The sequence below is a fragment of the Cyrtonyx montezumae genome, unplaced genomic scaffold, assembly GCF_038088225.1.
Source record: "Cyrtonyx montezumae isolate F1298 unplaced genomic scaffold, pur_monq_1.0 scaffold_26, whole genome shotgun sequence".
In the NCBI taxonomy this organism is placed as follows: domain Eukaryota; kingdom Metazoa; phylum Chordata; class Aves; order Galliformes; family Odontophoridae; genus Cyrtonyx; species Cyrtonyx montezumae.
Genome location: NW_027072003.1, coordinates 3667709 through 3682017, shown reverse-complemented (window position 1 = coordinate 3682017; position 14309 = coordinate 3667709). Strand labels below are relative to the sequence as shown.

The following is a 14309-nucleotide window of genomic DNA, read 5'->3' as shown; positions in this document are numbered from 1 at the left end:
TAACAAAGTAAGCAATATTTGAGCACTGCAAGAAATGCTGGAGAATCAGTGCTCCTGCAGCAAGGTCGGTCACTGTCACAGTGGCTCCTCACCAAGGTTGCTGGGAGAAAACACACAATGCAGGGACAAAACTGGAGTTATTTCTCTGTTTCGAACAGCATGTTCTTTCTGTTTCCAAAAAAAAAAATGCATGAAAACATGCCCTTCTCAAGTTTGTACCTACAGGAGGAGTAATTTCACTGCTGTAATTAAGGAAGGGCTTAACTGTTCCATGTCTGCAAAGCCTGGGGCTGTAATCTGCGGGCTGACACACCTTTGGGTGTCCTTGCACTGTTTCTACGTGGGGTTTTTAGGTCACATACGCAGCCAGGAGGGCACAGTGATGGGAAAATGAGCAGCCAGAGATTAGAGAGGGACACCGCTCCGCAGCCTCTGGAACGAGATCGCGTGGGGCCCCCGTGCAAGGTAAAACTTGGAGGCGTTTTGGATGGAGTTCTGCAACCTCCACGGAATATTCCATAGGAAGTAGATGGGAGGGAGAGTTTGGCACCAAAGTAGAGGGAGAGTGGGGCCTCCATCCCTTCTGCAGGAGCAGCAAGGGCTCGTGGAGCACGGGCTCTCCTAGTTCTTTGGGTACACCACAGGTGTATCCATCTGCAGTGCTGTGGCTCAGATCACTCTCAGGTTTGAGTTTTTCCTCTTTCCTTCGGCCTTTGGATGAGACCTTCAGTGAGGCTGGACCTGGTCCTCTCAGCACAGCCACCATCCCAGCAGCACTGAAATGCAGATGCTCGGTCATATGCAGTCTGCAGTTGCATTTTGAAGAGCAAAGGAGCGTGCAAGGGCTGCTAAATGGAAGGAAACAAACCTAACTACAACAAAACTATTTAAAGGCAGGCTTTCCAGACTGGCAGGAATTGGCCTGACTGGTTTTAGTCTTACAGCTTTCTGCTCTGGGCACAAGTGTAGTAGGAAAAAGCTACTGGAAATTAGAGGCTAAAATCTCTTCTCTGGACGAATGCCAGAGTCCTAAAAGGCAAATTGGAAACATAAGAAACCTGAGTGCTGCTCTCATCTGGAACAATAAACACTTCTTAATGAAACAGACAGAGTTTTCAAAACCACAGCCTCATCGCTTTCATAAATGGAGGGGGGACACCAAAAAAAAAACCCACCAAAACAACAGAATTCTCTTTTAAAAAGCAAATACTATGAATTAAACACGATGAAGAAGCTGGCTCCAGAGGCAAAACAAGCAAGAGGAAAGCAGGAGCCAAAGGCTGATAAGCGTGTGCTTTGGGGAGTCTGGAGCAAGGCTGCTGTCGTGGGATGGGAACTTGGGCAGGCTTTGCATCCTTGCTGGTGTCCAAGGGCTGATAATGGCATTTGTGAGGCCGACCACAGAGTTACCTGAATGTGAGATTTGTGATAATTCCTCTCTGTCTGGTGTGGAAGTGAAGGAATTCAGTTCTGGGGGCTCGGTGTTGGCTGATGGCTGTCATCTCACCATCAGGTCGTGTTTCATAGTGGGAGATGCTCTCTGGGGCTCTGTGGGTGCTGCTCCCATCTGCACCCTCAGCCGTGCCCCTCTGGGGCTGTGCACTGCGCCCTCAGTGCTCTCAGATGGGTTTACCCTACAGGCAGTCTCCAGCCCAGCCACTGCCTGGGTCTGCGTTGGAAGACCTAACTGTTGAGTGGGTGCCCCCTCAAGGAGCAATGTGCAGAGCCATTATTTGTCCTTCTGATCCTTTCTGGCTGTCTGCAGAAGCATCCCATCATGCCAGTGGGACAGGATGGCACATCTCCCTCCTGGTGAGGAACCGTGAGTCTCTTCCCCTGAGAAGGTGCTCTGTTTCCATGGCTGTGCTAGAAAGCTCCTTTCAAGCAATTAGCAGCTGAACTCCAGTGGGGCCATGTGTTCGAGCTCATCTCCATTCCCCTGATTCCAGCATAGAATTGGAAGCGGGTGTAACGCATGCAGGGACTCAGCCAATGGCAGATAATTCTTCTTGTAAGTCTTAACAATAATCCTCAAGAATTGATTTTTCCTGAGTGTGTAAATGCCCACGTCCTCCCTCTGCATAACGCAGGTCCTGCAGGGACCCAGAGAAGTGCCTGGCTGCAGGCACAGCACGGCTGCAGTGTGTTTTCAGGAGCTCCAGCAGCACTTCCACGAGCACAGCAGCCTCCCGTGGTACCTGAGCCTGTTCTCCTGGGCTGGGTAAATCTCTCAGGCAGCAGAAGTTTCCTTCTGAATAGCTGCTTTATTTCCAAAGCAGCTTGGAATCGGAGCTTTCCTTCCCTTAAATGCTCATAACAAATCCTGTTTGCCAGCCCAGAGGTGCAGCTGAGCTGCCTTTCCAAAACCACCACGTTGGCAGAATTTATCCTGGGGTGTATCTCACTTGAATAATTTTGTCACTGCCATTTCTGTCTGGGCTCTTGAATTGCTGTCAGTGGGTTTGTGACTTAGGAGAAGTGGACGTCGGGAATGGCAGCATCCTCATGTTGTAGGGTTCCCCTCCAAACCATATTGCTTCTGCTCTCTGCTGCCTTAAAGCTGTCCTATGTTCCGTGCTCTCTTTTGCAGCGTGAACGTGAACGCCTTACGAGCCTGAGTGCTTACTGAATTACTCTTTATTCCCTTTCTGTCTCCTAGAGTGTGAGCCCATAGAAGCAATAGCGAAGTTCGACTACATTGGCAGGACTGCACGAGAGCTGTCCTTTAAGAAAGGAGCTTCTCTCTTACTCTACCAGCGGGCCTCCGATGACTGGTGGGAGGGACGGCACAATGGCATTGATGGCCTTATCCCTCATCAGTATATCGTCGTTCAGGACACGTATGTTACACTTTTAAGTCCATCTGTGAGATGGGCTTGCCTAAAATGAGGCGTGGAATGGAGTATTTGTGTCAAGATGTTGGCACCACGTGGGGGGGGGCTCATCCTTCAGCCTTCCCTGCAAGGAGGGGATCCTATTGAGGCAAGCAGGGCTCCAGCGGGGTGTAGGTGTCCGTTTGCATGGAGGTTTGAAGCTCCCAGTGTGCAGTAAAAGTCACTCCTGGTGCTGGCGGCCTGGGAAGGATGCAGAGCTGGGATCTGCTGGTTGCTTGCAGAAATCAGGCTCTCGTTGGAAAGATGTGTAATGATTTGTGAGAGAAGGGCGCTAGTGGATGTGATTGAGATTCGGGGCTGCTGCTCGCGTTGCTGGCTGTGACTTCCTTCCCTCCTCCTTCCTAGTGAGGACGGTGTCTCTGAAAGATCCAGTCCGAAGTCAGAAATAGAAATAAATTCTGAGCCACCAGAGGAAAAAGTGACGGCCAGAGCTGGTGCCAGCTGCCCGAGCGGGGGCCACGTCGCAGACATTTACCTTGCGAACATCAACAAGTAAGAACAGCCTTGTGTTACTCTGTGTAATTGGGAAGGTATTGCTGATGAGTCCCATAAAATGTTCCCTGTTAAAGGTTCACGAGCACTTCCCCTTTTCTTCTCTGCCTTTGCCTCTTCTGTCTTGCTTACCTTTTGCTGTCCTCTTTCACTGATGTGGCCAATGCTCATTTAAAACCCCACTGGCTTCCCTTCCCTACCCCTGAGCTGCCATCTGTTCCTGTTTTCCCCAGTATGTCCTGTTTTGTAAGCAGAGGATACCGAGAAAGGGAGGGAGGTGTGGAATAAGTCCTCCTAACCACGCGTCGCTGTTCCCTGTCACATTGCTGTGCTGTTACGTCTCGTTTACACTTCACGTGTTGGGGTTTTGTCTTTGTGGGGTGTGAAACCATCGTCACACGTTGTGCTGATGGTGTACCTGCAGGCCTGCCATCTGGCCTTGCCTGTAACTTCCTTCCTTCCATCTCTCCAGCACTTCTCACCTCGGTTACTAACCTTATGCTCGCAGTGAAACAGCACTTCTCCCTCTTGCTTTAACTTCTGCTAACCAGAGATTGTTCCCATAGCCAACAGTCAGCTTACTAGCTGAGCTCCCCAGGTTTTTCTTAGGAGGCTTCTTGGGTTTTTTGATTTGCTTTATGACAGACTTATCCCCCAGATCTGTCTGATAATTTGTTTAAAATAAAAAGCAACGCTGTATGTTGTGCGGTGACAGAACCGTAAAGCTGCAATGATTGCGTTAAGGAAGTGGATGTTTTGAACCTTCAGTTGGTTTAACGGGCTTCAGCAGTCCAAGCCTTTAAAGAGGATGTGTTTCTGTTAATGTCTTTATGAATGAAAGTCCTGTGCAGAGCTTGGCCCTCAGCTTATGGCAGTCAGCAGAGCTCTGTTGGTATCGATACCGCTGGTGTTAGTCTGCATCAGCTTGGGGTCTGGGCTTTCTTTGATGTTATTTATGGTATGAGCTGTTGAAGTATGCTGTCCTATCAGTTACAGAGATCTGTACAATGAACAGACTTTTGCTGCAGCTTCACCAACTGCTAGTTTTCAGTAGCATTGTGTGTGGTGTTTGTAAGGGTAACATCCACTCCGGTAGTTCTCCCTTTATTAGGGAACAGGATATTTAGCAATAGCAGCATAAGACTCATTTTGTTGTTTTTTCTTTAGGAATGAATCTTCTGACCTATGTGTGAGCAGACTTGAGCAAAATTAAATCAGATGGTTTCGCAGTGACAGTTGTGCCACCCACTGAATTATTATTTGGATGCCAAAATCCTACTGGAGTTAACACTTTCTTGCAGTTATTCATGGGGCTGGTGCTATATATAAATGGATCCTTCCCTGTATAATGGATGCCAAGCTTCAGACCTATGGCATGAAGTGTTCTGCAATGGCCTTTGTATAATTGGAACGGAATCATGCTGTCAGACCTCATGGTGCTGGGGTAGAAACTAAATTGTTTGGACCAGTTTACCCATTTGATGTCATCTTTTGGTTTATCTGTAGCCCTGTGTTGGTAACGCCTTATGGTCCTGCTAAAGCAATGAAAAAAGAGAGCTCTGTTAGCACCAGCAAATATTGGAAATGATTGTTGACCTCAAACTATGGGGCTCCTTGCTTGCCAATCTCTGAAAATAATAACTTGATGCCTTGGGCCAGGAGCTTAGTAGACTTATACTGTGTCCTCCAGTCAAAAAATTGTAGCTATGCTCTTCTAATGTAATAAAAACACATCATCAAAACCTGTTGATGGCACAGAGGGTTTTTTTTTTGTTCAGAATTAAAAGAAAAACTTCATGACCAAGTGAATTATGTTCCATCCAAACTCTGTTTTTGCTATGAATGTGCACAGCTGCCAGACTTCTGTTGTTAGAAGTGTTAAAATGGAATGGTTTATAACTTCACTGTTTCACAGCGACTCCTAAAACCCTGGGTGAATTCATAATGTGGACATCTTTGTGTCTCTTCCCATTGTCCTCTGTCTTGTTTTGGGGGGATATCTTCAAATGACAGCCTGTTACGTGTTCCTGCTTGTATTGACTTGTTTTGCTTTTGTGACTGAAGGCAAAGAAAGAAACCAGAGTCAGGCAGCATCAGAAGAGCCTTCCGTCAAAGTGACAGCCATGGACTAGGTAGCTCAATGGCAGAGCCAGCCTCCCCAGGAGCCATAGCCGGTTCCAGACCCTCATCTCAGCCCATTATGAGCCAAAGTCTTCCCAAGGAGGTTCCAGACAAATGCTCCATCAGTGGCCACGGCAGCCTCAATTCAATCAGCCGGCACTCGTCCCTGAAGAACAGGATAGAGAGCCCTCAGATCCGGAAAACTGTGACGGCAGGGAGGTCCAAGAGCTTCAACAACCACCGGCCCATGGACCCCGAGGTGATTGCACAGGTAAGGAGTGCTTGGCCTGGAGGGCTTTTCCTTCGTAGGTTGGAAGGACAGCTCCAAAGTGTGCCTTGACCTCCTGTGCCTTGTAGCTGTGCAGTATTAACGTGCTCCACGTGAGGTTTAGACTTTCAGCCTCGCTTTGTGTGAAGCACTGAGACTTCTTTCAGGAGGGAAGATAAACAGTCTGCTCCTTACTCCACAAAAGCTTGGCCCTGTTCTTTGCCCAGGATTTTGTTTCAGCAGTAAAAATGCCCACTTACGGGGAGTTATACGGATTCCAAAGCAGTCAGCGAAAAAATGAAGTAATCCTGAGCTCAAGACATGAGAAGAGTATGGTATTTAGTGTCAGCTTAAAGTTTTCTTGTTGGTTGTGCTGTGTGTTGCCTGTGGTTAGGCCGTGGAAGCTTATGTAGAAGTACAGTCAAAATAAAAGCAGGCTGCTGAGTTGTACAGCGTTCACTGTGCCGTCTTTATGTGCTTACAGGGGCCGGTGTGATTGAGAACCAGCTTTGGACATAATACTCCTCTAGTTTTCACTACCTATTTATTTAGACAAATGCCTTGAAGTGAGGGCAGGCTACCAGTGCACGTACAGCTGTGCTTCAGTTTGTCAGAGCTCTGCTTCTGGGACTGACTCCACGTGCAGCAAAGGAAGTCTTCCCGTGCAGATGAAAGGGAACGGTGTTTGTAATCCTTCTCTTTGCTGGGTTTGAGGTGGGCTGCTCTAGTGCAAGTATTCCCTGACAGAGCCTGGTCCATTCCTGCTTCTGGGACCGTGGGCTGCTGCAGCAGTGACCACTAGCAGAAATGCAGGTGGTGTCTTTGCATCCGATTCTGCAAGCAGAACAGAAAGTAATTGAAAGCCAGGTTTTGAAGAAGTGACGGCTCCTGGTGGGAGGAATGATGTAAATGTTGCAGGTTCCCGTGCTCCTGAAGGATCTTCCCTTTCCCAGCTGTTGGATGTGCCTGCACACGCGTGCTTGCTGGTACCAACTGCTTTCAGTATGTGATGGATCTATCTAAAGCTGAGGAATGCCTGGGTCTCAGGTTACAGGCAGCTCTGGAGACCTGACTTCTTGGCCTCCTTTGGTGCAGAAGTCTGTAGATTTCTAAAGAGGAGGAGGAGGAGTGGTGGAAAAGTTAAACTACATTTTTATTCACGAGGCAGCATCATCAAGTAATAAATAAGGTCAGAATAAAAATCTTGCCCCTCAGCTCATTTGTTCCAGTGGAGCTGTAATGTTCAGGTCGAGTCTTTGTAATTCATTGTCCTTCCAGGGCTTTGGTCGACGTAAATCAGGTCCTTTGTTTTTTCAGTTAAGCTCTGGCTGCAGTTCTGTCCCGTCCTTCTGAATGTGAAGTCCATTGTTTTCACCGCAGAAGTCTGGGAAGGAAAAAAAGAAAGAAAAAGAAAGTGGTGGGGGGGGGCTGTGTGCAGTGCATTTCTCTTAGCCATGCAGAATCTGTTCAAACACCATTTAATAATCATCCCACATGTTCCCCTCACTTCCTAAGCAAAATCTGCCCGGCCTCAAGATAGACTCGGAGGTGTTGGATTGCTGTCTCTGGTTTCTTCCACTGTCCCCTGGCTGGTTTACCTTCCCCAGCCCAGGCTGTGCAGCACAGTGTGGCTGAGCCCCTCTGCTCCGCACTGAGCTCTGAGTCCCAGTGGCTGCAGCCCATGTGGAGGTCCCAAGACAGCTGGGAACAAAGCCTCTGTTGTTAAGATCAGAATTCTGATGTTCGTGTTAATAACTGTAACAAGGGGGGACCACGTGGACAGCAGGAAAACCAGTGAGGCAGCAGCAGCACTTCAGGTTTCAGCATTCGGTGTCAGGATCCTCAGCCTCTCCCTTTCCTCGGCGTATTTCCTCTCCTGAATCTCACACAGGAGTGGGCCCATGGTACCACGTGCTTTTGTGCTCACTGCTGCATCGTTTCAGGCATCTCTGAAGTCCAAGCAGAGTCTGGAGACGCTGGGGTCTGTAAGGGCCTGGAGTGGTGTTAACAATTAGTGTTTACTCTCTGATTACGAGGAACATTACTCAGTGTATAACCTCACATAGCGTAGGTTTGTCACGGGCTGGACACCTGAAGACGACCTGCCGAGATGACCTTTACAGAATGAAGGGGAATATGCAGTTCTCCAGCACTGAACTCTGTCCTCATTTACGTGCCCGTGTCCCGTGACCTTACTCCGTTTCTCTTTTTCATTTGCAGGACATTGAAGCGACCATGAACTCGGCCCTGAACGAGCTGCGGGAGCTGGAAAGGCAGAGCAGCGTCAAGCACACGCCGGATGTCGTCCTCGACACTCTGGAGCCTTTAAAAACATCCCCGGTGGTGGCCCCCACGTCCGAGCCCTCCAGTCCCCTGCACACTCAGATCCTCAAGGACACTGAGCCACCCTTCCAGCGCAGCGCCAGCACGGCCGGCGACATCCCCTGCACCTTCAGGCCGGTGAAGTCTGTCAAAATGGCCACGCAGGTCAAACCCCCTGCCACGAGGCCCAAGCCCACGGTCTTCCCCAAAACCAACGCCACCAGCCCCGGCGTTGCATCCTCTGCGTCTCAGCAGCCTGCTGACAAGTCCTGTACTGTGTGATGAACCCGATGCTGCTCTGCGGGTACGGCCGCGTTGTTTCAGACGACGAGGCTGCCGTGCTGCAGACCTTAGCATCCCTATTTAACTAAACCTTGGACTCGTGCTGAAGGTTTGTGCTTGAGCTGCTCCCTCGTGCTGGGCTCGGCCGTCTCAGCCTCACCCCACGCACCCACGGCGGTGCTGTCCGTACGGCGAAGCCCCTCGTGCCACGCGGGGTCACTGCAGAGCTGAGGAGGAGGAAAACCGAAGGGTGCTGAGTCGGATGTTGCTTTGATGCCTCGTTGGGAAGCGTTGGGCCGCCGGCAGAGAGATTTGGCGGCGTGGTGTTTTGAGTACTGACTTTGATATCTTCTGTGTCTCGTTGATCGCAGGGAAAACAATAGGATAGATTTTAGGCTCTTGCATGTTTTGGGGCCGCTCGTGGCGTGGAGCTCGGACGTGCCCGTTCTTGTGCGTTGTTACGACTGTGGTGGAGGGTCTGTCTCCACTTCCATGACATCCTCGGGTTTTGTTTGTCTGCTGCCTCGTTCCTGGCTGCAGCTCTTGCTCATCCTCCGTCCTTTTGATGGCACATGTCGTGAGAAATAGTTGACTCCGGAACGCTCTTAGGTTTTGTGGAATTCTACGTAATGTGTGTCTGTGCGGACATGGACAGATATGTTCCTGGGGTTTAGGAGCACGGGGAAGAGCCCAATTGTTGCTTATGGACAATCCTAGCTGTTTTCCTCCTCTGCTCTCCCACGTTTAAAAACAGCTCCGTTGTTTTCCAGTGTACTTTTCAGCCCGTGGGCTCGGGAGACTGAATGTAAAAAACAAGCAGACTTCTGAAACTCAACGTCCTCTCCTGGGATTCCACCTCGTAACGCACACGCTCTTGTTTTGATCACGCATCAGGAATGGATCCTCAGCAAAATCCCTGTCATGAGCACTGTAAAACTCCCATCAGAAGTTCTCGAGCTGTTGTATCTCCTCCCCATCCCTGGATGTAAACGCTTCGGGCCATGACTGCTGTGAGCAGTCACACCCTGGGGGTGTGCTCTCGTATATGTGGAAGGCAGCAAATGCTTCAGGTGGCAGCGGGCTGCGTGAGCTCTGTTTGTACTCTGCTGGGAGCCCACAATGCTGATTAACCTGTTTAATTTTTACAAAGGAAGGCACGTGCCACTCACATCACATCACGAAGAGCTCCCGGTCCTGCAGGAGAGGAGACGGACTGACCCCCACCCCTCTTTGTTCCTGAGCTTTTGTGGGATCTGAGAAACAGCCACGCATCTGATGTTCTCATCGGGTCAATTCAGGCAGGGGCAGGATAAGAGAAGTTCGTTTTCCTCTTCTTTTTTTTACCTTTCTTTGGTTTTAAATCTAGAGGTTTCTCACACTTAGCTTCCTTGTGACTGCAATGTCCCAACGATTGGCACTTAGCAATTAAAAAAACAAAGACAGAAACGAGCAGAACTAAACAAAGAACCATTTCCTCAGTGTGCTTTTCTCTTTGATTGAAGGATGTTACTCAGAGAAGTGAAGAGGGTTTTACTGTTTCCCTGTCCATCCCCACCTCTACAGAAGTAATACAGCTGTGTTACACCCTGCTCACCCACGGGAGGGATCCCCCCAGCGACCAGCCAACATTGCTCTCAGGTTCTGACGGACTTCTACCACCAAGGAATCACTTGGTCTTTTGGGGAATAAGAACTGTGAACTTGCAATTTTATTTTTTCTTTTGCTCAGGCAGAACTTTCTGACATTTACTTTACGTAGGGAATTTTTGCTTCTGTTTTGTTTGGTCGAAAACGACCGATGAATCTGTGTCAAGAGCAGGATCTCTGTGAAATTTACTTTGACTCGTTTGTAATGCCTTATTTTCTTTATATTTTGATGCCTAGCATTCGTGTTTCTAAGGATTAGTGTCCAGCCACACTCAGCACATCTGGAGGAGATGCTCTGTTCTGTCTTCGAGGCCTGAATGAAGGGAAATGGGGAGATAGAGAGTAACCCTAAAGTCTTGATATGAATTACTGTTTAGCATCTGCAGCTCTGGGACAGTCCTCCTGTCAGGAGGAATATGCTTAGCAGGATGAACTGCATATCGAGCAACTCAACTGGAATTTTGGGTGTGCACTGTGATTGACACTTAAACCCTACAGCAAGCAATATGGCAGACTGAAGAACTTCTCTTCTGCGTGGCCTGGGCTTGTCCAGCCAGCAGGAAATGCACACACACACACGCACACACATGGGGGGGGACTTGAGAAGGAAACTTGTAGCTTCGCTCCGTGAGCATCCCAGGCTGAGCCACGGGGCACTGGGGAGAGGTGGGAAAGGAAAACTGGAAATACCAACACCACCCTGCTAAGCCAGTGGGCATCTGCTGGAGGAGACAGCGTGGTGTGGAGCAGGAAGGCACAGGGCTTTGCCTGGCGAGGTGTCACTTCCCATCTTCACTTTCAGAAGAAAACTTTGCTCTTCCACGGAGATTCTTTCATGACTTTTCTGTAACGCGTGTGTCGGGTATGAAGACAAATGGTGTTTGATAACTGGAATAACATATGTCTGTTTGATAGTGCTTGGTATGAACAAAGAGTTCTTGTTCATCACACGTTGGATTGAAGTAATCCAAAGCAAAACTTTGGAAATAAAACACAGTTTTAGGTGATGGGTCCTTCATAGTTTCGGAAGCTGTAACCTCCGATGTTTTATTTCCCGTGTTGGGAACCGAGCAGTGTGCTTTCATGGTTGCTAAACTTCTGCCTCTCCGAGGCAACCCAAAGGCTCACAGTTATCAGTGGTACATGCATTCATGTCAGAGCAATGGGACGTGAACCAGACTCACTCGATCTGTTCTGGTTATTTTCTTGCAATGAAAATGATGAAATAATTGGAGTGCACTGTGACAGCAGAAAAAGGAACCAGTGTTGTCTATGTATGTATTTTGATACCTGTTTAAAAGGAGTCTTTGGGTTTCCTGTGATGAATACCTCATATGTTGAATTGTTTGGGTTTTTGTTGAATTATTGTTATTATTATAATTTTTTTTTTCTTTTAAGGCAAGATTGTTCTTGCTCCAAAGTAGGTTAAGGTAACCAAGTTCTCATAAATTTATTTCCAGAATCAAAACCCTTTGGAGTTGGGCAAGAAATTCCATCTGCTCCAGTTCCTCTCTGGAGTCACTCCAGCAATACTGAGACGAGAGAGGTCCACACGGATGGAGTTTGCTGCCTCATGTCTTTCCTCCCCTGTGGCAGGAGCTCAGATTCAGTTGAGTGTTGTACGAGCATCAGGTTTTGCCAAGCGTTTGAGGGCTTTTCTTCAAGAAAGGTGTCTCTAGTTAGCACTTCAGGGCCCTTTGTGTAGGTTCACCTGGTGGACTGGGATGCTCTGCATGCAGACTCGAGGCAGGTGGTTCTCAGCAGCACGTGCTTTGCTCGTGGGGCAGCTGTGGTGATGGAGAAACGCCCACAGGGACAACTGGAGGGGTTTCATGGCTGGTGGGCTGCATGTGGTCCCTGTGCCTGGCAGGATCCGGCCCTGGCCACGCAGAGATGACTTTCCTTGCCACCCTATGATCCACCAGCTAGGGGCAGAAAAAAAAAAGCTAAACAACGTAGGACCCTTTAGGCATTCCCATCACTAATGGGGCTGAATGAGCTGAACGAGCTTGGGCTTTATTTATGTTGAGGTTTTCGGTTGTAGCCTTCTTGCAGGCTGCCCCGGTGCTGGCTGGTGGCTGCTCCGCTGTGGGGCTGTGGCTGGAGGTGCTGAGCACTGCTGGGCTGTGCTGAGCTTCGAGTCTGAGCTCACCCATCACTGAGAGCCCTCCTTGGATCCACTCCTGCTCATCTCTCCGTTTCCTGGTACTTGAAACCAATACTTGACTGCGGCCGCGTGGCGGTGCCGGGCCGGGCCTGGTTCTTGGGGTCTTTGGATGGACCCAGAGACACCAAAACAGCAGCTCAAGGCTTGAAGAACAAAAGGTTTTGTGGTTTTTTTTGGTTTTTTTTTTTTGGTTTTCTTTTCTTTTTCCCTGTTCGTGCTTCCTACAACGTGGTCAGAGATGAAGGCATCGTCGTTTGAAGATGGGCCAAGAAGAGGCGAAGGGCGGCCCCGTGCTGCGCTGCTCCGCGAGATCCCACGCTCCGTCCGCGGTGAACAGCGAGCAGTTCACAGCAGGAACACGAGGAGGATCCTTCCTTGCAAGGCACTGCAGTAACCTTACCCTTGAAGCAGACTTCACCCTCTTTTCCCTTCAGGCACAGCCCTGGTTTTGGGTGAATGGAGCCCGATGGAAGCGGGCTCGTGCGTGTGCCAAACTGCTGGAGCAATACTTGGAGCAGCAGGCTCTGTACAGGACCAGCTCTGCGTAGCCAAGCAGGGCCATCACTGAAACCACCTCTGATGTGCATTGCAGAGCAGCAGCCGTGTCACAGTGCTGCTGTGCTGGAGTAGAAATCCAACTGCCAAGTCAGGAAGGCGTGTTGTGTTGGTCCAGAGCCTCAGTCCTGCGATGGGATCGGGCGCTGCGTTGGGGTTTGGGGTTTTAACAGTGGTTGTTGGGGGGGATGGGGTGTTCTTGCTTCAACAGTTTCCATTGTTTCATGTCTTCTACACCAATATATATATGGTGTATATATTAAACCGTGTAAAATTGTACTTTGTATATATAACTGTACAATATGGAGGTACATCCTTTTTTTTGTTCGTTTGTTGGTTTGTTTTTCCTTTTTGGTACAGTATTGTACAGTATTTAGGAGTATCTGTGTTGGAAATGTTGGATCCGTACTGGGGCTACGAACTGTACTCGTTGTCATTAGCAATAGTTTTGGAGAAATAAATGTTTTGGGTATGGTGGAAACGCTGCCCTACGGCTGCCAGTGACTGATGGGAGGAGTGAGTGCTGGGGGGTGAGTGTGTCCTCAGGGGGGCAAAGGAGAGAAGAAGGAGCCCCATCCCCGTGTGTGTGAGCCACGTGTGCTCCTGCACACACCTACCCGGCAGCAGCGGAGCACACGTCTCCTTTGCTGTGACCTGATTAAATAAATGCTTAATCTTCATCGCGTTCCTGGAGAGGATGGGCCTCAAACCGTCTGGGAAAGAGGATTTGAGGTTGAGATTACGGATTGGGTCGCTGTTATTGCTTTGTTTGCCCCCCATCTCTGTGCTTCTCGGGGTGGGGTGAGGGGGCAGTGGGGCTTTGCCCTTTGTTTGGGTCCTGAGGATGTGTGGCCGAGCTGTGCTGGGGACGGCCACCCCGTGTCCCCGCGGCCCCGTGCAGCAGTGGGTGCTCCTGCTGCCTCCCCCGGTGCTGTGGTTGGTGTTTGGGGACACGGCAAGGCTGCCAGCTCAGCCCGTGACACCGTAGGGAGCCCCCGTAGGGTCCCCATTGACTTCCAGGGGGGATGCGGGTCGGTCGGTGCTTTTGAAAATGATTTTTATATACAGAAGGAAGCGGTGACACCCCGGGAATGGGGTTGGTGTACGAACAGACGCTTCGGGGCATTAACCCACTGGCCCGGAGGAGGATGCTGTAATCCCTTAAAGCCCTCTGATCCCATCGGTGTTCTCTATTCGCGTGCAGCATCTCTGGGGCTCTGCTGCCACCATCCGGAGCTGGCAACACACGGGTTGAGCTGCGGCTGGGAGGGAGTTTTGGGGCGCCGTAAATACATCGTTTTTTTCCTGCCCACAGCCCCAGCTCGGCTCAGCCGTCAGCTGAAAGCAACACGTGCAGGTTGGAATTGGAGGAGGACCTTGCACCGGGGCTGCTTCGGGGTTTTCTTGCTCCCAGAGCCTTCGTTTCGCTTTCTTTTCCCCGCTGAGCACCGCGGGGCAGTGATGCGATCTGAGCTCTGCTGCCTTCGGCCCTGCGTGGCGGTGCGGGTGGAAATGGAGCTCAGTGATAATTAGCAAGTGATCAAGGAGCAGCGTTTGTGTGC

General features: G+C 49.8%; 1 protein-coding gene across 3 annotated transcripts in view; it reads left to right on the top strand.

The window, feature by feature from the left end:
- Positions 1-8479, top strand: part of SRGAP2 (SLIT-ROBO Rho GTPase activating protein 2) — a 76486-nt gene extending 68007 nt beyond the window's left edge. For 2 of the 3 annotated variants that reach the window (XM_065740469.1, XM_065740468.1), the window contains exons 19-22: positions 2660-2840; positions 3240-3386; positions 5451-5778; positions 7996-8479. In XM_065740469.1, the coding sequence (XP_065596541.1) occupies positions 2660-2840; positions 3240-3386; positions 5451-5778; positions 7996-8379 (1040 nt within the window). In that variant the 3' untranslated portion in view covers positions 8380-8479. Of the gene's footprint in view, positions 1-2659; positions 2841-3239; positions 3387-4553; positions 5129-5450; positions 5779-7995 lie in introns of those variants that run through there. The other variant, XM_065740470.1, reaches the window with a different exon arrangement.
- The last annotated feature ends 5830 nt before the right edge of the window (positions 8480-14309 follow it).